The sequence below is a fragment of the Moschus berezovskii genome, chromosome 7 (assembly GCF_049115385.1).
Source record: "Moschus berezovskii isolate FMDL1 chromosome 7, NW_MosBer_1.0, whole genome shotgun sequence".
Lineage (NCBI taxonomy): Eukaryota > Metazoa > Chordata > Mammalia > Artiodactyla > Moschidae > Moschus > Moschus berezovskii.
Genome location: NC_142466.1, coordinates 109,484,820 through 109,512,800, shown reverse-complemented (window position 1 = coordinate 109,512,800; position 27,981 = coordinate 109,484,820). Strand labels below are relative to the sequence as shown.

Sequence of the window (27,981 nt, the reverse complement as noted above, 5' to 3'; positions counted from 1 at the left end):
AGGCCCTGCGGAGCCAAGCCACCATCAGGAAGACTCACTCCCTGTGACGGTAGAGAAGACAGTGCTGTCTCCTGCCAAGATGAAGCTGCTGCTGCTGTGTCTGGGGCTGACCCTAGTCTGTGCCCAGGAGGGAAACTCTGATGTTGTGAGAAGCAACTTCGATATTCCAAAGGTAAGGGCAGGGAAGCAAATTGCAGGCAGATTCTTTACCAACTGAGCTATGAGGGAAGCCCCACACTCACTCAAGGGCAGTGGAGCATAGTGACTTCAGATTTTAGAGGGCATTTTGGAAGATTCTGAAGCAGAATGGCCCTCTGGGAGGAGAGGAGGTCCTTGACATAGTGGAGGAAATGGGAGGCTTCAGGCCTTGGTCTAAGAAAGGGCAGTGGTGCCATGTTAAAAGGTGACAACACTTGGGAAAGCTCCAACTTACAGGAGGTACAGTGAACAGTGGGAAGAGTCCCGTTATGGTGCCAATGGACCCGAGTCCAATTTAATCTTCACCTCACCATGATGAGGGTCCTGGCCTAGAGGTCAGGATTCAAGGAGACAAGGGTTCATGTTGTATTTCTTTCCTCTTTCCTCACCTAATCATTTTATTGATTTATTGCAGATTACAGGGGAGTGGTTTTCCATTCTCTTGGCATCAGACAACAGGGAAAAGATAGAAGAAAATGGTAGCATGAGGTTTTTTGTGGAGCATATCAGTCTCTTGGAAAATTCCTCTTTGTTTATTAAAATGCATACAAAGTAAGTGTGTATCCTTTTGCTTGGGAAAGGAAAAACAGAAGTCTGAATATGGTGTTGGACCTTTGCGCACACACATGTGCCCACATATATTCTGGGCCTTTACTAAAATCAGGGCCCATCCTTGATAAAATCCTTTGCACTGACCCAAGGATTGAGGAACCTGAACCTGTGACTTTGCTAGATTTCAGAGATAAGAATTGGGACAGGAATACTTTTCAGTGGGAATAGAGGAGGTAAGGGGTAGAGAGGCATCAGATCATTAGTAGTATGGAAAGACAGCACAGGTTAAGAGCACAGGATTCAGAATCAACAGCCAATCCAGTTCTGATTCTCTTTGTGTCACCAGGAAAATTCATCTCTTTCTTTCTCAATCTTCTCTGGAGTAGAAGATGATGATATAATTCCCTCTCATGTCTTTTTGTGAGGACCAAGCAAGGTGATGTTTGTCAGGCACTATCTGAGAGACTGGCACGTGGTCAGAACCCAGCGAATTCTCTAGACAAGTAGCTGTCATAATAGTAATAGTGGCAAGAGGTGATAGAGGCATAGTGACAGAAGTAGTGGACTCATTCTCAAAGTACCACATGGAGTGAAATAATGTAAATAAAAGCGCTTTGGAAACTGTACACAAAATGTTCAACAGCTAATCAGTGGAATGGGAGACTTAAGTTACAGGTAGAGTGTGAGGGAGCCAGGATCTCTTGGGCCTCAGCTCATTCTGTTTTACAGGGTGAATGGAGTGTGTACTGAGCTTCCTTTGACTTGTGACAGCACAGGAGAGGATGGCGTATATACTGTTACCTGTGAGTATGTTAAAAAAAAAAAAGTCTTTCTAAATTCTACTTCCAGCTGCAAGGAATTTACTCCAATGTCTTCAGGATTTGATAAGTTCCTTATATGTTTGTTTAGGTAATCTACTGTGGCCACCTAATAGTCAATATCCTGAATTTGGCAGAAATGTGTGTGTCAAAGCCAGTGCCTGGCACAAAGTACCATCAGACAGAGAAAGAAGCTTGGTCATATGTGTTTCCTACAACAAAAGGAAGTTGGCAAATATGTCAATGTATGGCAAAACCAACACAATATTGTAAAGTAATTAGCCTCCAATTAAAATAAATAAATTTTTTTAAAAAAAGTAAATTGGCAGGGCAGTTTCACATTCCTTGCCCACTTTAAAAAAAAATTATTTATTTATTTTGGCTACACTGAGTCTTCACTGTTGCCTTTGGATTTTCTCTAGATTTAGCAACCAGGAGCTATTCTCTAATTGTGATGAGCAGGCTTCTCGTTGGGCAAAAATTCCGCCTGCAGTGCAGGAGACCTGGGTTCGATCTCTGGGTTTGGAAGATCCCCTGGAGGGGAGCGTGGCAACCCACTCCAGTATTCTTGTCTGGAGAATCCCATGGCTTCTCGTTGTGGTGCCTTCTCTCTTGTTGAGGATCATGGTCTCTAGGGCTCAGGGGCTCAGTAAATGCACGATGTGGGTATGCATCAGTAGCTGGAGCATGTGGGCTCTAGAGTATACAATCTTAGTTGCCCCAAAGCATGTGGGATCTTCTTGGACCCAAGGATTGAACCCGATCCCCTGAACTGGCAGGTGGAATCTTATCCACTCGACCACCAGGGTAGTTCCATGGCCCACTTTCTGATGATATCTGATAGCCATTGCCAGAGCGTATCATTCAGGTTATAGCACTGGGTATAAGAGAGGACATTTGGCAGAGATGGCCGAGGGAGGTAGGTGGACCCGAGATGTCATAATAGAGGGGAAGTTACTTCTGTGGCTGAATTTTTCTACCCCTAATGGTCACTCCATTGGTGTTGCTTAGAAATAGCCTCTTGATGCCCAGAGAGATGCAACGGAAGGCAGTAGACATCATTATTTCTTTCAGGATTTGTTTTGTGGGAGAGAACAGGTAAAAGTATTTACTTCCCTCCCATGGACCAAAGAAGTTCTGAGCCATGTTCTGTTTTCTCCACAGATGATGGAAAAAATAAATTCCGCATACTTCAAGTGAACTATAGTCACCATATTATTTTTTATCTTGAGAATTTCAGCGACTCGTTCCAACTGCTAGAGCTCTACGGTAGAGTATTTCATGCCGGCGCTCATCTTGGGGTGGGGAGACCAGGGGAGGAAGGAAGCCTGGAGTGGACTTCCCACTCGTGCCCTGGGACCTCTCTCCTCATTAAAGACAGATGCTCCCCTTTGGTAAATCTCTCAGGCTCAGTGATGGGAAGATGATGACTCTCTCATTGTGCCAGAAAGATATCCTAAAGGTGTCACATTCAAGAAAGACTTTTTTCCATCCCTAAGACTTGTGCCTAAGCACGTAATCAGTGCCATTCACTTTCCCACTTGACTGGAGACCCACCCCTCTCATGAGCCTCAGTCACCAGAAAACAGCACAAAGCAGTTACTGTTACTCTTCCCACAGCCCGAGAACCAGATACGAGTCCAGAACTCAAGAACGAGTTTGTGGAAATCTGCCAAAAGTATGGAGTTGTTAAGGAAAACGTTTTTGACCTGACCAAAGTGGGTAAGTTGAGCTATCTCTGGCTTTCTCTGCCTGAAGTCCCATGTTGCTGAGTAGGAATGTTACTGAAGGGAGAAATCCAAGAGAAGTTAATACCCCCATTCAGTCCATTTTGCCTTAACACGGAAAAGCATCTGGTTTTGTTCTGGGGTTGGTGTTTGAATGTGCTCTTCTCTGCCTCTACAGATCGCTGCTTCCAGGCGCGAGGGAATGGAGTGGCCTAAGGCTGCAGTTTGGTGAGCTCTGCTGGAGACGGGGTGGCCCAGGGTTCAGTACCTTCCAGAAGCATTAGGGGTTTACAGTAGAAGATTTAAAAGGTCACAATCAAAACAATTTGGTAGGAAGAGCTTGAAATTTGGAGTTGGAGGACCTGGGTTAAGGATCTACTCCTGCCATGAGCTTTTTAAGCAAATCATATAGCAGTTAAAAGGGAAAAAAATGATGTCTACCTTACAGAATGACTGTGTGGATATGATGCTGCAGAAAAGGGCTCAGTAACTGATAATGTGGGAAATGAGTAGGACTTACAGTTTAAATGGAAAGGGTGCGACCATGAAACTCAAATACAGTCTGTGTTTGCTGTCTGTCTTCTAATCCTGAAAGCCCATCTCACCCTCCAATATATGGAAAAGATTTCTTCCTTCAATCTCTGCGTATTCTTAACTTGCTATCTGGGAACAGAGCTGTCTGAGCTTCTAGTTGTCTTCCAACCTGGAAAATAGTCTCTTGAGTTTCCTCATCTGTTTCCTGCCTCGGATTTATTGTGTGGCTTCATTCAGATAATGTAGGTGAAAGTCTTAGCAACTATGGCTTACATAAAGTCAGCATTTAATAAAAGATTGCTATGGCTTTTGCCAATTTGTCAAAAATACTTTAAAACTTCCAGTGCTGAGGATGGCAGAAATAAGCCTAACATCCTTCATTGCTTCCACTCTTCTTTTCATAGGCTCTGGGGCAGGTTAAGATGGGATCAACAAGAGAAAAAAACAGGAAAAGAATCATTAACACTCCCCCTTCCCCTATTCTGGCAAATCGCATGATTAGAGTGCAGGTTGATGACTGTTTCTTCAACGTATTTTTGGCAATAGAAATTCTCTTTGTCCTCAGTTCAATCTGAGAAGCGCTTTTAAGCTTTTGTGTTCTCATTCTCATTTGCTTATGTAGTGCCACCTCATTTGGGCTCCAGAATCTTCTCTTCCATGGTTCCCGCATCATCTTATGACAAGTGCTGGGACCTGACTTCCATCACTATCGCACAGGAAGGCACCGTCTCTGCATCTTCAGGATATTCCCTAATTATCTAGGAAGACTTAGCAGCTCACCGAGAATCAAAGTTTCCTCCAGATTTCCGATTCCCTTTGCCCCATTCAGGACAACGGTACCATGAATAAGACCTTCCTCATCCTGTTCAATAAATGATTTGCCTTGCAGTCATGTGGTTTTTCTTCATTTATGTAAGAGACGTGGGTGTGACAGGAAGAAAATGAGGCCTTGTGTATCTTCCCCTAGCCTCTCAGAACCTTCCCTGAGTTTCCGGATTTTCCCTCATCTGCAGTAATTCTCTGTTCCGATGAATGCTACTTGTCTTTTAAGTTGCCCATTTCTTAGTGACCTGATAAACTGTAAGACTTGCCCTAGAAACTGCTCCATCCTAGAATTCTCTTTTTCAGTGGGGGAACTGAGAGAGAGTTGCTGCTGGGGCTGACACTGGCTCAACATGTTTTAGGATACGCCTTTACTCCCCAGCTTCTTAACTTATCCATCCTGAGATTGTCAGTGTCCTTTGCTTCTTTTTCTGTTATGGCAAGTGCTTTTATTTTGTAGAAACACATTTATGATATCTAAGTTGAAAATTACCACTGTAAGTTGCTGTTAATTTCAAATTCTTCATGTTAAAAAACTTTATTGGAATATAGTTTATTTTCAATGTTAATTTCTGCTGTACAGCAAAGTAATTCAGTCATATATATATATATATATCTAATGCTGCTAAGTTGCTTCAGTCATGTGTCCGACTCTGTGTGACCCCATAGATGGCAGCCCACCAGGCTCCCCCATCTCTGGGATTCTCCCAGAAAGAACACTGGAGTGGGTTGCCATTTCCTTCTCATATATATATATATATATACACACACACATTCTCTTTCATATTCCTTTCCATTATGGTTTATCATAGGATATTCAGTATAGTTCCCTGTGCTATAAGACATTTATCCATTCTGTATATGATATTTATCCATTCTGTATATAATAGCTTACATCTGCTAATCCCAAACTCCCATTCTATCCCTCCCCCATCACCTATGCCCCTTGCTAACCGACAGGTCTGTTTTCTATGTTTATGATTCTGTTTCTGTTTTGTTTAGAATGTGCAATATTTTAGATTGCAGATATAAGTGGTATCATATGCCGTTTATTTTTCTCTTGGTCAGTGTCTTTTCATACTCTTGGAAAACCTTCAACCACTGCTTTTATTTACTGTGAACGTGTTAAGTGAGATTCCGTGAAATGTGATCAATACTTATCTTCAGCAGTCTGTACTTGGTACGGTCAGGAGGCATCAGTGAGCCTAAATGTGATCGGTCTCTTCTTTGGGGAGCTTACAAGCTTTGGGGGAAGGGAAATTAAATATTCTCCTTCAGTTGTAATCCTTTGCCAACATCAGCCAATAATAAAAACGATGTAAGAGTTACACATGAGTGTTGTGGTAGAGCAGGATGTGGGTAGCAGTTGTTGGGTAAAAAAAATGACTCACTCCTTATGGACTTAAGATTTATATGAACAAAAAAGGCTTTCTAGGTATCTGACTCTCCCCATATTACTCTGCCTCCAGGTCAGAAGAATATGTTAGGTTCAGGATTATTGGTCTTCACTTAAGTGCTTAGTCTGCTTTGCTGAAATATGACAAAAGTCTATGTAGAAATCCAACCAGTCATGCTGGGATCACTCGTTTTTAAAAGGTGGCTTTTAAGAGACAGCAGCTGATACCCAGAAGGGTGTGACCTAGTATATCCTTGGGAATGCTTAGAACATTGACGACAATAGTAATCAATGCACGGGAGGGCCATGTGGGTGATGGGGGATGGCTGTATCGTGCCACATGTCCAGAAACTACAGCTAATGGGGAAGCACAAAATGACTTTCAGGGGTTCCCAGATCAAGATGACAGATGAGCTCACACTGAAACCTGACCCTCAGTCCTAAATAATATGTAAATAAGGCATGAAATGTTAAAGACACTCAAAGGCAAGGAGTGAAGATGTCTGTGGATCAGAAAAAGAGCAGTCCTTTTCCAAAGAAACAGAAAGAAATCACGGGGAAGATGTGGGTAAAGAGGCCAGAACAGGCTTTATTCATATGCCAGCAATTGTGGGAGAAGGGGAGGGTGGACATCCGTTCAAATGCTGACTCTCCCTCCCATTCCCTACTGACAACCAGTGGGGAAAGAGCTTTTTCTAGGTTGAAGGAGAGGTCTACATGCTGAAACAACTCAGTCAGCTCTGACAGTCATCTCCAAGTTGGTCATCGGTGGTCTGACCTGTGTCATATCGTTCTAAGTACAGTTAATCTTCAGTTCCAGGATGGGTTTGTTTCTATTTCTTTGAGGTCAGTTCTTGAAACTGTGGCAGCATATGTCACAGCTACAGTCTGGTCATCATGTAATTAACTTCTCCAACCTAGTGGGGGTTTTAGTGTCTAAAAGACAGCTCACAGGATATGGCTCCGAATATTATCTGTAGTCCTGGAGAAGGAGCTAAAGTCACTGACTATGCTTAATGACTGCATTGTTATTATCTGGTCTCATCTGACTGTTCTCCCTTGTTTCCGCGTGTTCTCATTTCTCCAATCAAACTTATTCCTTGACTGCAGCTTTCCACAGATGAAAGGCAGGCAGAGGACATGGGGCGGGGGGCAAGGACCATAGGGTCCTGCTTCGTTTCAGTATCGGTTAGTAAACTAAAATTAATTTCATAACTTCATAAAAGATTTCATTGTCAGCAACATAAATGTGAATGTTCTTCAACATGTTAAAAGGGACTGTACTAGATCTATATTAGCATTGTTAGAGCTCAAAAGCAAATTGTAAGATGAAAAAAGCCAGTTGCTGAATGATATGTGCATTATGACACCATTTATATAACTTTTAAATAACATACAGAACAATGCAATGCATTATTTACGGATTCCTATAAGTATGACCACGCAGTCCTTCTTATCACATGCATACAAATCACTTGCTGATCTTCTTAAACATTAGCAGGCTCTGATTTAGTGGGTCTGGGGTGGGTCTTGAGACCGCTAAATCAGAGCCTGCTACTGTTAAACAAGCTCCCAGAGATGCCAGTGCTACGCCATCATGGGAGACAGGAGAAACAGGTTAAGTGAAACCGTTCTTACTTTCTTCAGTTATATTGCTCAGTTTGGATGCTGGAACCTCTCTGTTGTACCTCTGAACTCTCATAAAGGCATCTTTGTCCATAAGTGGTTGTTAAAATGGGTGTATCTGTGGGGTTATGTGGGCTGGCACTTCCTATTCTATCATCTTGCACATGAACCCAAATCAGTTGTGTGTCATTTCACCCAAAAGACACACAGAGAGAAAGACACTGGGGTGTTTGTTGTTGTTGTTGTGTGTTTTTTAAAAAATATTTCTTTATTTAGCTGTGCCGGTTCTTAGTTGCAGCATGTGACTCTAGTTCCCTGACTGGGGATCCAACCTGGGCCCCCCACGTTGGGAGCATGGAGTCCCACCAGGGATGTCTCAAAACATTGAGTTTTCAAAACTAGTTTTTATTTTTTTAGAACATCTACTGAAATCAGGAATCAAATGAAAATTATGGTGGAATTGTTACTGGTTTAGGTCCTTGGACTCTTATTCAATAGAAATTTATAAGAAGCCTCACAAGGAATTCTGGCAAGGCTTTATGGGGACTCATGCTGCAGGAGGGAGTGAAAACAAGAAGCAGGTGCTCCAGTTCACTCCTGGAGGGAGGGTGAACTGGTTCCTTACACAGGATAACAACAGGGGTGGGTCCGGGGCTTGAGCAGGAGGGGTGACTTAGATGGTTTGCGTACCCTGCTTTTGCTCTCAGCACTTCAAAACCAGCAGGCTTTTGTGGCCTTTTGTATCTTACTGTTTATAATTACCCTGACAGTGCATGCGTGCAGCTATGTTTTTAGTTTCATATAGTTTCTTTGTATTCTGTTACGGGAGGAGGCTTGCTCCTTGGAAGGAAAGTTATGACCAACCTAGATAGTATATTAAAAAGCAGAGACATTACTTTGCCAACCAAGGTTCGTCTAGTCAAGGCAATGGCTTTTCCCGTGGTCATGTATGGATGTGAGAGTTGGACTGTGAAGAAGGCTGATCGCCGAAGAATCAATGCTTTTGAACTGTGGTGCTGGAGAAGACTCTTGAGAGTCCCTTATACTGCAAGGAGATCCAACCAGTCCATTCTAAAGGAGATCAATCCTGGATGTTCATTGGAGGGACTGATGCTAAAGCTGAAACTGCAATACTTTGGCCACCTCATGCGACTAGTTGACTCACTGGAAAAGACTCTGATGCTGGGAAAGGTTGGGGGCGGGAGGAGAAGGGGATGACAGAGAATGAGATGGCTGGATGGCATCACCGACTCTGTGGACATGAGTTTGAGTGTACTCCGGGAGTTGGTGATGGATAGGGAGGCCTGGCGTGCTGTGATTCATGGGGTCATGGAGAGTCGGACATGACTGAGCGACTGAACTGAACTGAACTGAACGGGAGGAGGCATTTGTCCAGGTGCAAGCACTGCAGCAAAGGGTCCCCAGTCCCAGCCCAAATCAGAGTCAGCTGTCAGTGGGAGCTACACTGCTTCCTTGTCCATTCTGCTCAGGGATGGAGGCCAACCACAAAGCCAAGTTGCACCGAGGATTTTCCACCATGATATTTAAATCCTAAACTGTGTTTTTATTTGTTCTGGATCACCCTTCTACCACCACCTCAGTGGGCATGAACTTTTTCCTAGGTCCTGTAACAAATTGAGTTGATTTAAGGAGGGGCAGTGGACTTCCTGGTGGCTCAAATGATAAAGCGTCTGCCTACAATGCAGGAGACTCGGGTTCAATCCCTGGGTCAGGAAGATCTCCTGGAGAAGAAAATGGCAACCCACTCCAGTATTCTTGCCTAGAAAATCCCATGGATGGAGGAACCTGGTAGGCTATAGTCCATGGGGTCACAAAGAGTCGGACACGACTGAGCAACTTCACTTCACTTCAAGGAAGGGCAGTAAGTCTACTGCAAAGAGCAGCACAGAATAATATTCCAAATGAAGGTAGCATGAGGTAGGATTGCACACTAGATCATATGTGCCACTTCCTTCTAAGAGTTAAACGTTTATGTTAGGAAAGCTAACAGAGTTAGGAAACTTGGCTGCTGTATCAGAGATACAATTAGGAGGCTCTATTCTGTGGAGAAGGAAATGGCAACCCACTCCAGTATTCCTGCCTAGAGAATCCCATGGACAAAGGAGCCTGGTGGGCTGCTGTCCATGGGGTCACACAGAGTTGGACACAAGTGAAGCGATTTAGCATGCATGCATGCGTTCTTGGCATGCAGCTGCACAAGAGAAATGGGTCCTACATTAGTTTCCTGTTTCTGCTGTAACAAATAACAGATTTAGTGGCTTCAAACAGCACAAGTTTATTTTCTTACTGCTTTGGAGGTCAGAAGTCTGACATGGGGATCCCTGGGCCAAAACCAAGTAAGCCTGGTGTCTATAAATTTATTCAGATCGGCTTTGAAGTCTTGTCTTAGAGTTTTAAAGTTCCCTCCTCAGTGATCGTCTGGTGTATTCTTGGTTGTTAACTCCTATATATTGATTGATATTTCACAGTTTTTTTGTTTATCTGTTTTGTTTTTTCAACCATTAGTTATTATTATGAGCTTTTGCTAGTATAAAGAAATGTTACTGATTTTTGTAAGTTGATCTCTCTAGCAACCTTGATGACATTTTTCACTGGGTATAATAAAATTAATGCTAACACTCTGTTGGTTTTACAGGTACTTATATATGATTACATTATCTGCATATCAATGTATTTCTTCCAATCCTTAACACCTCTCTCTCTTTTCTTAGTCCTCATTCTTTATCCAAAATCTCCAGGAATACTTTAACCATTAATACCATATTTTCTATGCCAAAGTCTGGCAAACTATGGCCCATTGGCCAAATTCAGTTCAGTGCCCGTTTGTGTATAACCCATGAGCCAAGAACATTTGCAATCAATGTAATATTAGAAACAATCATTTTTAAGCCCACTTAAGCAAAATGTTATTCCAAAACAGAATTTCATTCTTCTTATTAATAGACACGTGTTTTTTCAAAACTGCACTAAATATTATATTTTTAATTGTATCAGAAAATGTGGAAATACATTTTCTCTATTACTATATTAGTATCTATAATACATAATATCTTCAATTTTGACATTTGGCCTATAAAGTCTAAAGTATTTACTATCTGGCTCTTTTAGGAAATGTCTGCTGACTTCTTTTCTACATCATGGCCTTTCCCCTGACTATTATTTACTATAATTATTTGTAATACATTTTCTTCTAAATAAACAAATTTGTCAAATGGAACCCCTCAGAAGGCTTTCATAAAGTAGGCTTGAAATTATCGGATTGTGGATTAAGGAGATATTTTAAGTTGTCTTGTTACCACACCTCCTCAAATATTATGAACAACTTCAACCTGAATAGAGGAAATTTAGACAAATATCAAATTAACTCCCAGAGTAAATATCAAACCAGGACACCCTGAGGTTATTCTGGAGTTTCAGGGACAATGAGGAAGACTATAAATCTCTATTCTTGGCTTAGGAGACTTTGTCACTTGATTCTCTTGTCCCAGAACAGAACATGAGTTGAAATGGTTTGCTCCTGGAGGCAGGCCAATCAGGATATTAGCTGCTGTTCTTAAAAATTAGCATTTTAGAAGTTTTGTTTTGTTGGTTTCAAAATGTGTCAGTTCAGTTTCTCAGTCATGTCTGACTCTTTGCGAACCCATGGACTGCAGAATGCTAGGCCTCCCTGTCTATCAACAACTCCCAGAGTTTACTCAAACTCATGTCCATTGAGTCAGTGATGCTGTCCAACCATCTCATCCTCTGTTGTCCCCTTCTCCTCCCACCTTCAATCTTTCCCAGCATCAAGGTCTTTTCAAATGAGTCTTCACATCAGGTGGCCTAAGTATTGGAGTTTCAGCTTCAACATCAGTCCTTCCAATGAATATTCAGGACTGATTTCTTTTAGGTTGGACTGGTTGGATCTCCTTGCAGTCCAAGGGACTCTCAAGAGTCTTCTCCAACACCACACTTCAAAAGCATCAATTCTTCAGTACTCAGCTTTCTTTACAGTCTAACTCTCACATCCATACATGACTACTGGAAAAACCATAGCCTTGACTAGACGGACTTGGTTGGCAAAGTAATGTCTCTACTTTTTAATATACTGTCTAGGTTGGTCATAACTTTCCTTCCAAGAAGTAAACATCTTTTAGTTTCATAGCTGCAATCACCATTTGCAGTGATTTTGGAGCTCCCCAAAATAAAGTCTGCCACTGTTTCCCCATCTATTTCCCATGAAGTGATGGGACCAGATGCCATGATCTTAGTTTTCTGAATGTTGAGCTTTAAGCCAACTTTTTCACTCTTCTCTTTCACTTTCATCAAGAGGCTCTTTAGTTCTTCACTTTCTGCCATGATGGTGGTGTTATCTGCATATCTGAGGTTATTGATATTTCTCCCGGCAATCTTGATTCCAGCTTGTGCTTCCTCCAGCCCAGCATTTCTCATGATGTACTCTGCATATAAGTTAAATAAGCACGGTAACAATATACAGCCTTGATGTACTCTTTTTCCTATTTGGAACCAGTCTGTTGTTCCATGTCCAGTTCTAACTTTTGCTTCCTGACCTGCGTAAAGATTCCTCAAGAGGCAGGTCAGGTGGTCTGGTATTCCCATTTCTTTCAGAATTTTCCACAGTTTATTGTGATCCACACAGTCACTGGCTTTGTCATAGTCAATAAAGCAGAAATAGATGTTTTTCTGGAACTCTCTTGCTTTTCCAATGATCCAACAGATGTTGGCAATTTGATCTCTGGTTCCTCTGCATTTTCTAAATCCAGCTTGAACATCTGAAAGTTCATGGTTCACGTATTGTTGAAGCCTGGCTTGGAGAATTTTGAGCACGACTTTACTAGCGTGTGAGATGCGTGCAATTGTGCGGTAGTTTGAGCATTCTTTGGCATTGCCTTTCTTTGGGATTGGAATGAAAACTGACCTTTTCCAGTCCTGTGGCCACTGCTGAGTTTTCCAAATTAGCTGGCATATTGAGTGCAGCACTTTCACAGCATCATCTTTCAGGAGTTGAAATAGCTCAACTGGAATTCCATCACCTCCACTAGCTTTGTTTGTAGGGATGCTTCCTAAGGCCCACTTGACTTCACATTCCAGGATGTCTGGCTCTAGGGTAGTGATCACACCGTCGTGATTATCTGGGTCATGATCTTTTTTGTATAGTTCTTCTGTGTATGCTTGGCACCTCTTCTTAATATCTTCTGCTTCTGTTAGGTCCCTACCATTTCTGTCCTTTATCGAGCCCATCTTTGCATGAAATGTTCCCTTGGTATCTCTAATTTTCTTGAAAAGATCTCTAGTCTTTCTCATTCTATTGTTTTTCTCTGTTTCTTTGCACTGATCACTGAGGATTTATTTCTCCTTGCTAGTCTTTGGAACTCTTCATTCAAATAGATATATCTTTCCTTTTCTCTTTTGTTTTCGCTTCTCTTCTTTTCACAGCTATTTGTAAGGCCTCCTCAGACAGCCATTTTGCTTTTTTGCATTTATTTTTCTTGGGGTGTTCTTGATCCCTGTCTCCTGTACAAATTCATGAACCTCTGTCCATAGTTCTCCAGGCACTCTATCTATCATATCTAATCCCTTGAATCTATCTGTCACTTCCACTATATAATCATAAGGGATTTGACTTAGGTCATACTTACATGGTCTAGTGGTTTTCCCTACCATAAGGGTGGTGTCATCAATTTAAGTCTGAATTTGGCAATAAGGAGTTGATGATCTGAGCCACAGTCAGCTCCCAGTCTTGTTTTTGCTCACTGTATAGAGCTTCTCCATCTTTGGCGGCAAAGAATATAATCAATCTGACTTTGGTGTTGGCCATCTGGTGATGTTCATGTGTAGAGGCCTCTCTTGTGTGATATCGAAATGTGTGATAACTCTATTTTGGTAATAAAGGTCTCAGTGAGGCAGCAGGGAGTGCAGGCCTGAAGGGAGATCTTAATTCCTTGCCCAGGAACTGAACCTGAGTAGCCTGGATGGGAACCAGGGATCCTAGCCCCCAGACCAGCAAGGACTAGAGGCTAGAAGCTGGATCTTTCCCCTGGATCTTTGCCCTCAGCAAAAAATGCATTTGTCACTGCAGCAGTGAGTGGAGGCATGAAGCGAGATTTTAATTTCCTGCCCAGGAATTGTTCCCTGCCCAACAAATTGAGTTTGTTTAGATGAGACAGAAGCAAGGCAGAGATGCACACCCACAGAGAAGGGGTGTGGGCATCGCCCTAATGAGGAGGAGCGCAGTAAAAAGATGTTTAAGTCATTTATATAGATCAGTTCTTCCGTGCCTTTGTCTTCCTTCAGGCCAATTATCTGATTTCTTTTTCCATACCTGACCTACACTAGGACCTTCCCCTGGGTACATCTGTACCCCTCAACCAAGATGGATCTTGAAGTGAAGGCTTCTGGGAGGAGCAAGACTTGCTTTGGCCTGGCGTCATTCCTTGACTTTTGACCCATGGGGAACCTTTCTGTGCTTGTGTAGCGTCTCCCTTGTCCTGACAGAGGTTGGAACTGAGATCTCTCAATCCTTTACTCAAGCAGGGTTTTGCCTTTATGTCCCTGCCATAACCATTACCTTGATTATTGCCATGAGTGTTCCCTTAAGGTGTTTACAAGAGACAAACACTAGCTATTTACCCTGTTACTGTTGTTACTTCTATTTTGGAGGGCAAACAGGAGGCTGACTGTCAATGTCTTAACTGGAGCCCTACCATCTCTTATCTCAGGAAATGCTAATAGTGGCCAGTATCCAGCCTGAAGTCCACATCTTCGTGCCCCATGAAATGTAAACAGGAGGCCAGTTCTAAATGTCTGACCTGGAGCTCATCTATCTCCTGCATAAATAATAGACAATTACTGGCATTACTGACTCAATGGACATGAGTTTGAGCAAGCTCCGTGAGATGGTGAAGGACAAGGAAGGCTGGGGGGCTGCAGTCCATGGGGTCGCAAAGAGTTGGACATGACTGAGCAACTGAACAACAATTGGCTAACCACTTGGTAAGAGAGAAAATGGAGTCCCAGTTTTCTCAGGAGAGTCTGGCCTGGGAAACGAGGTCTGGTCAGCAGCGCTGACAGGGATTATCCAGCTGCCGGAATCCCCACCCTAACAACTACCTTCCCTTCCCCATGTTTCTATTAAACCTGAACTAGTTCCTCACACAGTTTTCCTCAGACACCCCATGAGCAAGCCCATGTCTGGACCCCAGTCCCTGCTGCTTCCTTTGTGTGAAACACTCAGCTCCCAGATACCTGCGTGACCCACTGTCTCACGGCCCTCTGGCCCCTGGTGACAGCTCCAAACTCTAGGTCTAAGTAGCACTCTTTCCCCACCTTTCCTGGTGGGCCTTCCATGTTTATTTGTTTGTTGCCTGTACCCACTCCCTCTAGGATGTAAACATGTTGAAGTCAAGGAGTTTCTTCTATTCTTTGCAGTATCCAACAGGTGAAACAGTGCTCTGCGTGACACAAGCAGACACGCCAGGCTTGTTTTCTCCATAAGTGGCCTTCCTGACCTGCAGCAGAAAGATTGGAGAACCCATCTTCTTTCTCCCTTGTCCGGTGGTAATCTTTTCATGACTGTGTTTCAGATCAGACCAAAGAATGTGGGGCCTTTAGCATTTTTCCCATTGGTAGAATTGGAGAGATGGGAACTCTAAGGTGATTGGTTCAGAAAATCTCTTCACAAAACACTAGGTCCTGAATATATGGGGGCCTAGTTTTCTCTCTCTCTCTCTCTCTCTCTCTCACACACACAGAGGTTTAGCAGTCAGCCTTGAGAGAAGAGCAGAGAATCCATGACCCTTCCTCCCCACTTCCTACAACCTGGCCACAGTGCTATTCCCACTCTATTTTTGTCCAGCCTTCTAGGGGTCCTCAAAAAAAGTTAAGATTCAAGAAGCTACTGACATTGTAGGTACAAGACTTGGCCAGATGGAAGGAAATGGATGTTTCTGGAATGTGATCCAGTCTTCTGACTTGACTCTAGGTTAGCTGAAGGCACTAGGGTTACTCACTTGCTCAGTTGTGTCTAACTCTTTGCAACTCCATGGACTGTAGCCCATCAGGCTCCTCTTTCTATGAGATTCTCCAGGCAAGAACACTGGAGTGGGTTGTCATTTCCTTTGCCAGGGAATCTCACTGACCCAGGGATTGAACCCGGGTCTCCCACATTACAGGCAGATTCTTTACCATCTCAGCCAGCAGGGAAGCCTTTGAAAGACTATTGGAAGGCGCACAGAGTCGGATACGACTGAAGCGACTTAGCAGCAGCAGCAGAGGTCTCTCGGTATACAGGTTAAAATGGAAGAGCAGATTTGCAGGATTCAGAAGTAAAGGAGGGACTGTGTGAGGGGAGCTCAGGAGACAGTCTGTGCCTGGGCTTTACTGTTTTCCATTTCCTCAAGTTGGTTTGACTGATTTGATTCACACCTTTTTTTTTTTTAAAGATATTTCCGATGTGGACCATTTTTACAGTCTTTATCGACTTTGTTATAATATTGCTTCTAGTTTTATGTTTGGTTTTTTGGCTGTGAGGCATGTTGGATCTTAACTCCCTGACCACTGGACTGGCACGTAAGGTCCTGACTCATAGATTCTTGTAGAAAAATATGAGTCTTGATTCAACAAAAACATAGAAATTCCTACATTTGTCATCATCTTATATGATACATATATTGCTATACCTCTTCCTCAAACTGACAGCTATGCCCACATCTTCCCATTGCTTTTAGGCCAGGAAAAGATTTGTAAAAATCTTCCCCCCACCACTGAGTTGTTGCTCTCAAATCTCTTTCACTGCACTTTTCATCTCAGCTCTAAGGCAAGGAATATAATAAGAATCCATTTATGTCTTCTCTGTCTTTAAAAGTGGAATAATAATAATGCATGTTCAGTCAGTGGTTGGGGACCAGGTACGTAACTTGTTGCCACAAATGGATGCACACAGTGTCTGCTTTTTTTGGTATAGAAGCATCCCCTAATTCCTTTTAGAAGTGTCTGCGTTCATGCTCCATCACTCAGTCGTGTCTGACTCTTTGCAACGCTGTGGATTGTAACCCACCAGGCTCCTCTATCCATGGAAATTTTCCGGGCAAGAAAACTGGAGTGGGTTGCTATTTCCTCCTCCAAGGATCTTCCTGACCCAGGGGTTGAACTCGCATCTCCCGTATTGGCAGGAAGATTCTTTACAATGGAGACACCTGGGAAGCCCCATTAGACAAGCAGTACCCCTCAAATTATCCATTCACCCATCAAATATTTGTTGACCGAGAGGGCTGCTCCTTGCCCTTCACTTGATCAGACTCTCAGCTATGTCCCTAGTGTCACATTTTGGGGAAATCTACATGCAACTTCTTCAGTAGTAACTACGAGGCAGACATCCCTGAGGGTCTAAAACACTGCTCATTCCTGTTGCATCTGTTCTCCATGTCAGAGATATCAAGCCTCGATCTGTGTTGTGGAGTCAGTCATTGTAGGAGCTCTGGGATCAGACAGTCTTGGGTTCCAATATGGGTTCTCCCACTTGCTCGCTGTGTGATCTTGGTAAGTTTACTTAACCTCTTTGAGTCTTAGTTTATACCTTTATAAACAGAATAATACTACTTATCATAATGATCTATTATTAAGATTCTATGAAATAATACTTACAAAGCACTTGTCTAATACTCATTGATATTTACTCTATTTCAGCAAAATATTATTTTTAAGTATCTGTCCCCAGTACAGATGGTTTTTGTACTCCTGCAAAATATATTCCCACTGTAACTACCTGCCTTGGTAAGTGGATTATGGCACAATTCCATGCTTGAATAAATATGTCTTTAACAGGCCTTCTTTATTTGATTGCCAGTTGTTTCTAGTTTGCTTAAGTCTAATCATCTTAAATGTAAAAATAACAGATGCAAGTTGGCTGTAACAAAGTAGTTTGGATTCAGGTGTCAGTGTCATGTTTGAACTGAGGCATTAAATATTACCTCTCTGTTTCTGAAAGATTACCTCTAAATGGTTGAGGTATGGGCAGCTCACCCTTGTAATGACTGGTTCATGTGTGCTCATGGGCTCAGTTGTATTTGACTCTTTGAGACCCTGTGGACTGTAGTTCACTAGGCTCCTCTGTCCATGGAATTTTCCAGGCAAGAATACTGGAGTGGGTTGCTGTTTCCTACTCCAGGGATCTTCTAGACCCAGGGATGGAACCTTCAACTCTGGGGCCTCCTGCATTGGCAGGCAGATTCTTTACTACTGCACCACCTGGGAAGCCCCACCAAAAACGAAAGCCATATTCAGTCGATCCCATAAAGGAGGCAATCCAGAGGCTACCTCTCCAGATGGCAACAGAGGACGGGATGTACACTTGGTCACCTGCTTCTGTTGTACTGCCTGAGACTGTCTCATTAGCCTCACTCATCTCCCTCCACAAAGTCTTTGCTTCTCAGGGAGCCTCCTTTTCCCTCTCCACTGGGTCAGAGGAGGACTGTGGTCTGTTGAAGCTGGTGTCTGTAGATAAAACTCTGCTAATCTGAAGGGGAAACATTCTTCTGGCTCTGTTCCTGGAGTTAGGTGGTCGGTCAGTCTTTGATTAGACAAAATCATGGTTTCTTTTTCTCCTTTTTATTCCTCTTGTACATTACTATTGGATTCTCTATTTCCCTACATAATTTTTTCCCTTTTTACCTTATATTTAGATTGTTTTCAAATTATCCTCACACTGGCTGGGAGTCTCTTGAAGACACAGCCTTTATCTTGTTTATCTCTTTAGGCCCCCCCAAAGTGCCTAGTATAGTATAAGCCCAGTGCATGGAGCAGGTGTTTGGTAACGGTAGTTAAGTTGAATCATTATTTTTTGTGTGTGATCTGGTCAATTTCTGCTTTTAATTATTTTCCCTTTATTAATTGAAGTATAGTTGAGAATCCCATGGACAGAAGACCCTGGTGGGCTGCAGTCCATAGGGTAACAAAGAGTTTGACAAAACTGAAGAGACTTAGCACGCATTGCACATAGTTGATTTACAGTGTTGTGTTGCTTCAGATGTATAGCAAAGTAATTCAGCTATATATGTATATATACATCTATTCTTTTCAGATTCAAAATCATTATTTTTCAAAAACACTTTAGTAGCACTGTCTTCTAAAGCACCTTGCTACACCACAAACAAAATTCAGTTCAGTTCAGTCACTCAATCGTGTCCGACTCTCTGCGACCCCATGAACCACAAACAAAATTGCTCTACATCAAATGCCCTGTGTGTCTTGCACTCCGTGATAGAGGTATTCCCCATTGATGGCAAGCGGGTGAGCTTCTGTGAATGAAGCCTGTGCATGTGCTTACATCACCATCCGAGAGATGCTAGCATCAGTGGCTGGTGCTCTTCTACTTTCTGTTTTTGGTCATCTTTCTTCATCTCTCTACCCCTTCTTCTCTCTCACAGTATCAACTCATATCACAAATATTTAAGCACAACACAGGAATATTATTGTAAAGCCAAGCATCACTCCTGATTGACTTAATATTAGTTCAGTCTTGGTTTTGGCTGGGTCTTCTTTCACCAAGCCCCCAGCTGAATTGCATCATACCTTTGGTATTTTTGAAGCCTTGACCTTACTATCTCAGTGAATACAGGCTGTCCTGGCAGTGCTTGAGCCGACCACCAAAAATGTGGTAGATCTGAAATGGAAGTGAATAACCAGACTGGGGAACAGTCAACTCAGATCTTAGTATCAAAAGATAAGATCACCTACAACACAGGCCTCTGATCATAGATTTCAATCCTATGCCCTCTCTCCACTCCTGTGGGCCAGGAGCTAACAATGAAGTCACTGCCCCCAAAGTAATATTCTTATTTACAAAAGGATTTTCTACAAGGTTATTTCTCAAAACTAGAATCCTTGGTGTTTTTTGGGCTGCCCAGGTGGCGCCAGTGGTAAAGAATCCTCCTGCCAAAGCAGGAGACACAAGAGACACAGGTTCGATCCTTGAGCCAGGAGATGCCCCATAGTAGGAAATGGCACCCCACTCCAGTATTCTTTCCTGGAAATCCCATGGGCAGAGGAGCCTGGCAGGCTACAGTCCACGGGGTTGCAAAGAGTCAGACACAACTGATCACATTCTAATGCTTTTAAGACAGGATTTAAGGTTCAGTCATTCCAGAGGTGATTCTAGGTATCAGGTGCTATGGTAGGTACAAAGCAGAAGGAGAAAGACGTCTCCACCAGCAGCAGAAAGTTGCAGTGTGGAGTTCTCAGGGCTGGGCGTGGTGGATTGGGATGGAATGGGATTGTAATCCTGTGTGAAGCAGTGGTAGCTCACTCTCCCTTTGCACCACAGTCCAGGGAAAGTGGGGCCTGTTGTGCAAACCTGGTTGCTTATAGGCTGCCCTCCGTTCTTGGAAAGAATCAAATGGAGGGAATAAAGTCCAGAGCCTTTGCTACCATTTATCAAATTCAGTTCTTCCATCCCAGGGGCTTGAAAACCCACAACCCACCTATGATGACAAAATACCAGTGACTGGATATCAATTAAGCATGAGCTAGTAATGGTCACATAAGGACCTGAGATGACTTTTTTTAAAAATACGGACGATTTCTATAAAAATCTGTAGCTGTATTTCTTCTGTTTCATGTTTTTACTTTTTGGCCACAAGGCATGGGGCATCTTAGCTCCCAGACCAGGGGAACGAAGTCCCCTGTGTTGGAAGGCAAAGTCTTAACTACTGGACCACCAAGGAAGTCCCTGGGAAAACTTTTAAAGCAAGCATAGATAGAATGCCACAATTCCTAAGTCCACTGCCTGTGCCCGCTCCCCTCATGACACCAGTCACTCTCTCTTTTAGGGATGCAGAAGAGGACCATTGGTATTCCCTGGTGGCTCAGTGGTAAAGAATCTGCCTGCCAATGCAGGAGACTTGGGTTCAATCCCCGGGTCGTAAAGATCACCTGGTGAAGGAAATGGCAAACCACTCCAGTATTCTTGCCTAGGAAATTCCATGGACAGAGGAGCCAGATGGGGTACAGTCCATGGGCTCACACAGAGTCAGACCCGCTGAGCAAGGCAGAATGTGCTGTAGCTTTTAACAAGCTTCAGTTGAGGGTCAAGGATCCTAACACAAAATTGTCCTCTCACCTGCCAGTCTCTTCCCACATGCTCTGCACTTCTGGAGTTCCCTCCCTAGCTTTCAAGACCCACCCCAAGTTCTGCTATCTCTAGGAATAAGTCTCTGACCCACCAGCCCAAGATGTGCTGGAGATTCTATTGAGGGTTCCACACAAAGAGTCCCACTGAATCCCTGCAGTAACCCACAGGCAGGAGTAATTATCCCCGTGATGAGGATCTGAGGCTCAGAGATCTTAAATCTGTCCTCATGGCTTCAAAAGACAGAGATAGGAAGGAAGCTTAGGTCTCCATGACTCCAAAACCTGTGTTCTTAGGCATTTTCTGTTTTAAAAAATACGTGTTTATTTTTGGCTGTATTGGGGCTTACTTGTGGCAGGTGGCCCTGTAGTTAAGGCCCATGGACTCAATAGTTGTCACTCATGAGCTTACTTGCTCTGTGGCATATGGGATCTTAATTCCCTGAACAGGGACTGAACCATATCCCCTCTATTGGAAGGCAGATTAACAAAGGACCACCAGGGAAGTCCACTTAGGCACTTTCTGCATGATACTACTTCCTACCATCACCCCTTTGCTAACCAATGATGGTCTGGACTTGGTCCCACTCAGTGGAGTTATTTTCATGTTTGTAGGATTAAGTTCTTACAGAGTTCAGTTCAGTCGCTCAGTCGTGTCCGACTCTCTGCGACCCCATGAATCACAGCATGCCAGGCCTCCCTGTCCATCACCAACTCCTGGAGTTCACTCAAACTCATGTCTAGATGAAGCATTTCCCCACCTTCCTTGAAACTTGCTTAAAGGAAGGATGACATCTTGTATTTCTCTATTTACCTTATGGGACCTAAGAATGGTGAGGTGTACACAGTGATTACACACTTCCTTAATCATTGTGTGGAAAGGAGAGACTACAGGGGTTGAGTTCAGAGAACAAGGAAAAGGAATTTATATGTACGGAATATCAGACACCATACTTCAAAGACTTTGTTAGTACTTTATCCAACCCCATTTTAACCAACTGTGTTAATGCTTTGTGATAGTTACCCTCACCTTTGGCAGAGACTGTCTCTTTGTTTCTGAGGCTATCAAAACGGAGTGACTCTCCAAATTCCACTGAGACACAGAGTCTCCAAACAGCGCACTTTCTGGTTAGACTCCATTTCTGCCACATGTAACTGGATTTTGGATTCTAAGCCAGATCCACAGTTAAATCTGCTTCCACAAGACAGCCCTTTCAAGCCTCCACTATTTTTCTAGAGTATGTGTTTTGAGAAATTCCAACCAGTCCATTCTAGAGGAGATCAGTCCTGGGTGTTCATTGGAAGGACTGATGCTAAAGCTGAAACTCCAATACTTTGGCCACCTCATGCAATGAGCTGACTCACTGGAAAAGAGTCTGATGCTGGGAGGGATTGGGGGTGAGAGGAGATGGGGACGACAGAGAATGAGATGGCTGGATGGCATCACCAACTCGATGGACATGAGTTTGAGTGAACTCCGGGAGTTGGTGATGGACAGGGAGGCCTGGTGTGCTGTGATTCATGGGGTCGCAAAGAGTCAGACATGACTGAGAGACTGAACTGAACTGAAGTAGATCTAAAAGAGATGATGTTGCCAAGTTTCAAAAGGTCAGGAACAGTTCTTGGCCTCACCTAAGTAAATGATAGCCTGTCACATTGTGGGAGGAAGTGAGGTGGTACCTTGAGGCAGTAAAATGGACCTAGAGCAGATATAAAAAGAGAGGCCCTGTGGAGCCAAGCCACCATCAGGAAGACTCACTCCCAGTGACGGTAGAGAAGACAGCGCTGTCTCCTGCCAAGATGAAGCTGCTGCTGCTGTGTCTGGGGCTGACCCTAGTCTGTGCCCAGGAGGGAAATTCTGATGTTGTGAGAAGCAACTTCGATATTCCAAAGGTAAGGGCAGGGAAGCATAGTGACTTCAAATTGTGCAGGATAGTTTGGAAGATTCTGAAGCAGGGTGGCAATCTATGAGGGCAGGAATTCCTTGACATAGTGGAGGAAATGGGAGGCTTCAGACCTTGGTCTAAGAAAGGGCAGTGGTGCCATGTTAAAAGGTGACAACACTTGGGGAAGCTCCAACTTACAGGAGGTACAGTGAACAGTGGAAAGAGTCCCCGATATGCTGCCAATGGACCCGAGTCTAATTTAATCTTCACCTCACCATGATGAGGGTCCTGGCCCAGAGGTCAGGGTTCAAGGAGACAAGGGTTCATGTTGTATTTCTTTCCTCTTTCCTCACCTAATCATTTTATTGATTTATTGCAGATTACAGGGGAGTGGTTTTCCATTCTCTTGGCCTCAGACAACAGGGAAAAGATAGAAGAAAATGGTAGCATGAGAGTTTTTGTGGAGCACATCAGTCTCTTGAAAAATTCTTCTTTGTTATTTAAATTTCATACAAAGTAAGTGTGGGTTTTTTTGCTTGGGAAAGGAAACATAGAAGTCTGAATATGGTCCTGGACCTTTCCACACACACACACACACAGACACACACGTATGCATACATTCTGTATCTGTACTTAAAATCAGGGTCCATCATCTAGCACTGACCCAAGGCTTGATGAACTAAGCCTGTGACTTTTATAGATTCGGAGATAAGAACTGGGACAGGAATACATGGAATAGATGGAATCTCTGAGTTACCAAGAAAATTCATCTCTTTCTTCCTTAGTCTTCTCCGGAATAAAAGACAATGACATAATTCTCTTTGTGTATTTTTGTGAGGATCAAGTGAGGTGATGTTTGTAAGTCACAATTTGAGAAGTTGGCACATGGTCAGAACCCAGCTAATTATCTAGACAAGTAGCTGTCATAATAGTAATAGTGGCAAGAGGTGATAGAGGCATAGAGACAAAAATAGTGAACTCATTCTCAAAGTACGAAATGGAGTGAAATAATGTAAATAAAAGCGCTTTGGAAACTGTACACAAAATGTTCAACAGCTAATCAGTGGAATGGGAAACTCAAGTTACAGGTAGAGTGTGAGGGAGCCAATCCCATCAGGATCTCTTGGGCATCAGCTCATTCTGTTTTGCAGGGTGAACGGAGTGTGTACTGAGCTTCCTTTGATTTGTGACAGCACAGGAGAGGATGGCGTATATACTGTTACCTGTGAGTATGTTTAAAAAAAAAGCCTTTCTAAATTCTACTTCCAAGTGCAAGGAATTTGCTAAAGTCCAGGATCTTGATCAGTTCCTGATATGGATAATGATAATCTAATGTGGCCATCTAATAGCCAGTATCCTGAATTTGGCAGAAATGTGTGTGTCAAAGCCAGTGCCTGGCATGCAATACCATCAGACAGAGAAAGCAGCTTGGTCATATGTACTTCCTGCAACAAAAGGAAGTTGGCAAATAAAAAAGTAAATTGGAAGTACAGCTTCTCATTCCTTGCCTACTTAAAAAAAATTTATTTATTTATTTTTGCTGCACCGAGTCTTCATTGCTGTTTTCAGACTTTCTCTAGTTTCAGCAAGCAGGGGTTACTAGTCGCAAGGCCCAGGCTTCTCATCACAGCAGTCTGTCTCCTGTTGTGGATCACGGGCTTCAGGGCTTTAGGGCTCTCGGGCTCAGCACTTGCACTGTATGAGCTTAGTAGTTGGGACTGTGGGCTCTAGAGTATACAATCTTAGTTGCTCCGAGGTATGTGGAGTCTTCTTGGACCATGGATCAAACCTGTGTCCACTGCATTGGCAGAAGGATTCTTAACCACTGGATCACCAGGGTAGTTCCCTGTCCCACTTTCTGACAATGTCAAAAGGTCATTGCCACAGAGTCTCATTCAGGATATAGCACTGGGCATATAAGGCCAATGGGGCTTGTTAGAGAAGACAGACACAGTTGGCAGAGACGGTTAGAGGAGGTGAGTCTCAGGGGTCAGGACAGAGGGGAAGCTACTTCTGTGACTCAAATTTTTCTACCCCTAGTGGTCACTCCATCAGTGTTCCTTAGAAACTGCCTCAAGAAGCCTAGAGAGAAGCAGACTGAAGGCAGTAGACATCACTGTTTCTTTCAGGATTTGTTTTGTGGGAGAGAAAAGGTAAAAGGGTTTCACTTCTTTCCCACGGACCAAAGAACTTCTGAGCTGTGTTCTGTTTTCTCCACAGATGACGGAAAAAATAAATTCCACATAATTCAAGTGAACTATAGTCACCATATTATTTTTTATCTTGAGAATTTCAGCGACTCGTTCCAACTGCTAGAGCTCTACGGTAGAGTATTTCATGCCGGCGCTCATCTTGGGGTGGGGAGACCAGGGGAGGAAGGAAGCCTGGAGACAGAGTGGACTTCCCACTCGTGCCCTGGGACCTCTCTCCTCATTAAAGACAGATGCTCCCCTTTGGTAAATCTCTCAGGCTCAGTGATGGGAAGATGATGACTCCCTCATTGTGCCAGAAAGATATCCTAAAAGTCACATTCAAGAAAGACTTTTTTCCATCCCTGAGATTTGTGCCGAAGCACGTAATCAGTGCCATTCACTTTCCCACTTGACTGGAGACCCACCCCTCTCATGAGCCTCAATCACCAGGAAACAGCACAAAGCAGTTACTGTTACTCTTCCCACAGCCCGAGAACCAGATACGAGTCCAGAACTCAAGAACGAGTTTGTGGAAATTTGCCAAAAGTATGGAATTGTTAAGGAAAACATTATTGACCTGACAGAAGTGGGTAAGTTGAGCTATCTCTGGCTTTCTCTGCCTGAAGTCCCATGTTGCTGAGTAGGAATGTTACTGAAGGGAGAAATCCAAGAGAAGTTAATACCCCCATTCAATCCATTTTGCCTTAACCCGGAAAAGCAGCTGGTTTTGTTCTGGGAAGGAAACTGGGGTTGGTGTTTGAATGTGCTCTTCTCTGCCTCTACAGATCGCTGCTTCCAGGCGCGAGGGAATGGAGTGGCCTAGGGCTGCAGTTTGGTGAGCTCTGCTGGAGACGGGGTGGCCCAGGGTTCAGTACCTTCCAGAAGCGTTAGGGGTTTACAGTAGAAGATTTAAAAGGTCACAATCAAAACAATTTGGTAGGAAGAGCTTGAAATTTGGAGTTGGAGGACCTGGGTTCAGGATCTACTCCTGCCATGAGCTTTTTAAGCAAATCATATAGCAGTGATGTCTACCTTACAGAATGACTGTGTGGATATGATGCTGCAGAAAAGGGCTCGGTAACTGATAATGTGGGAAACGAGTAGGACTTACAGTTTAAATGGAAAGGGTGAGAGCATGAAACTCAAATACAGTCTGTGTTTGCTGTCCATCTTCTAATCCTGAAAGCCCATCTCACCCTCCAATATATGGAAAAGATTTCTTCCTTCAATCTCTGCGTATTCTTAACTTGCTATCTGGGAACAGAGCTGTCTGAGCTTCTAGTTGTCTTCCAACCTGGAAAATAGTCTCTTGAGTTTCCTCATCTGTTTCCTGCCTCGGATTTATTGTGTGGCTTCATTCAGATAATGTAGGTGAAAGTCTTAGCAACTATGGCTTACATAAAGTCAGCATTTAATAAAAGATTGCTATGGCTTTTGCCAATTTGTCAAAAATACTTTAAAACTTCCAGTGCTGAGGATGGCAGAAATAAGCCTAACATCCTTCATTGCTTCCACTCTTCTTTTCATAGGCTCTGGGGCAGGTTAAGATGGGATCAACAAGAGAAAAAAACAGGAAAAGAATCATTAACACTCCCCATTCCCCTATTCTGGCAAATCGCATGATTAGAGTGCAGGTTGATGACTGTTTCTTCAACGTATTTTTGGCAATAGAAATTCTCTTTGTCCTCAGTTCAATCTGAGAAGCGCTTTTAAGCTTTTGTGTTCTCATTCTCATTTGCTTATGTAGTGCCACCTCATTTGGGCTCCAGAATCTTCTCTTCCATGGTTCCCGCATCATCTTATGACAAATGCTGGGACCTGACTTCCATCACTATCGCACAGGAAGGCACCGTCTCTGCATCTTCAGGATATTCCCTAATTATCTAGGAAGACTTAGCAGCTCACCGAGAATCAAAGTTTCCTCCAGATTTCCGATTCCCTTTGCCCCATTCAGGACAACGGTACCATGAATAAGACCTTCCTCATCCTGTTCAATAAATGATTTGCCTTGCAGTCATGTGGTTTTTCTTCATTTATGTAAGAGACGTGGGTGTGACAGGAAGAAAATGAGGCCTTGTGTATCTTCCCCTAGCCTCTCAGAACCTTCCCTGAGTTTCCGGATTTTCCCTCATCTGCAGTAATTCTCTGTTCCAATGAGTGCTACTTGTCTTTTAAGTTGCCCATTTCTTAGTGACCTGATAAACTGTAAGACTTGCCCTAGAAACTGCTCCATCCTAGAATTCTCTTTTTCAGTGGGGGTACTGAGAGAGAGTTGCTTCTGGGGCTGACACCGGCTCAACATGTTTTAGGATATGCCTTTACTCCCCAGCTTCTTAACTCATCCGTCCTGAGACTGTCAGTGTCCTTTGCTTCTTTTTCTGTTATGGCAAATGCTTTTATTTTGTAGAAACACATATATGATATCTAAGTTAAAAATACTATTATAAGCTGTTATTAATTTCAAATTCTTAACTAAAATTTTTTCATTTTTAATTTTATTACTTTAATAAAATTTTAATTTTATTATTTAAAAAACGTATAGTTTACAATATTTCTGCTGTACAGAAAAGTGATTCTGTACACTTTTGTATGTATGTATGTCAGTTCAGTTCAGTTCAGTTCAGTCGCTCAGTCGTGTCCGACTCTCCGCGACCCCATGAATCACAGCACGCCAGGCCTCCCTGTCCAACACCAACTCCCGGAGTTCACTCAAACTCATGTCCACAGAGTCGGTGATGCCATCCAGCCATCTCATTCTCCGTCGTCCCCTTCTCCTCCCGCCCCCAACCTTTCCCAGCATCAGAGTCTTTTCCAGTGAGTCAACTCGTCTCATGAGGTGGCCAAAGTATTGGAGTTTCAGCTTTAGCATCAGTCCCTCCAATGAACATCCAGGATTGATCTCCTTTAGAATGGACTGGTTGGATCTCCTTGCAGTATAAGGGACTCTCAAGAGTCTTCTCCAACACCACAATTCAAAAGCATCGATTCTTCGGCGATCAGCTTTCTTCACAGTCCAACTCTCACATCCATACATGACCACGGGAAAAACCATTGCCTTGACTAGACGGACCTTGGTCGGCAAAGTAA

At 43.3% G+C, this 27,981-nt stretch overlaps 2 protein-coding genes across 2 annotated transcripts; both read left to right on the top strand.

Annotated features, from left to right (window-relative positions):
* Positions 1–12: 12 nt before the first annotated feature.
* Positions 13–4,717, top strand: LOC129557063 (major allergen Equ c 1-like). Its single transcript, XM_055427605.2, has 7 exons — positions 13–172; positions 614–750; positions 1,480–1,553; positions 2,733–2,837; positions 3,189–3,290; positions 3,474–3,523; positions 4,452–4,717. The coding sequence occupies exons 1-6, from the start codon at positions 80–82 to the stop codon at positions 3,509–3,511; spliced, it is 549 nt and encodes a 182-aa protein (XP_055283580.2). The 5' UTR covers positions 13–79; the 3' UTR covers positions 3,512–3,523; positions 4,452–4,717.
* A 17,831-nt stretch (positions 4,718–22,548) lies between these two features.
* LOC129557392 (major allergen Equ c 1-like) lies at positions 22,549–26,907 on the top strand. Its single transcript, XM_055427943.2, has 7 exons — positions 22,549–22,709; positions 23,082–23,218; positions 23,854–23,927; positions 24,923–25,027; positions 25,383–25,484; positions 25,680–25,729; positions 26,642–26,907. Exons 1-6 carry the CDS (start codon positions 22,617–22,619, stop codon positions 25,715–25,717), a joined length of 549 nt encoding a protein of 182 aa, XP_055283918.2. The 5' UTR covers positions 22,549–22,616; the 3' UTR covers positions 25,718–25,729; positions 26,642–26,907.
* The last annotated feature ends 1,074 nt before the right edge of the window (positions 26,908–27,981 follow it).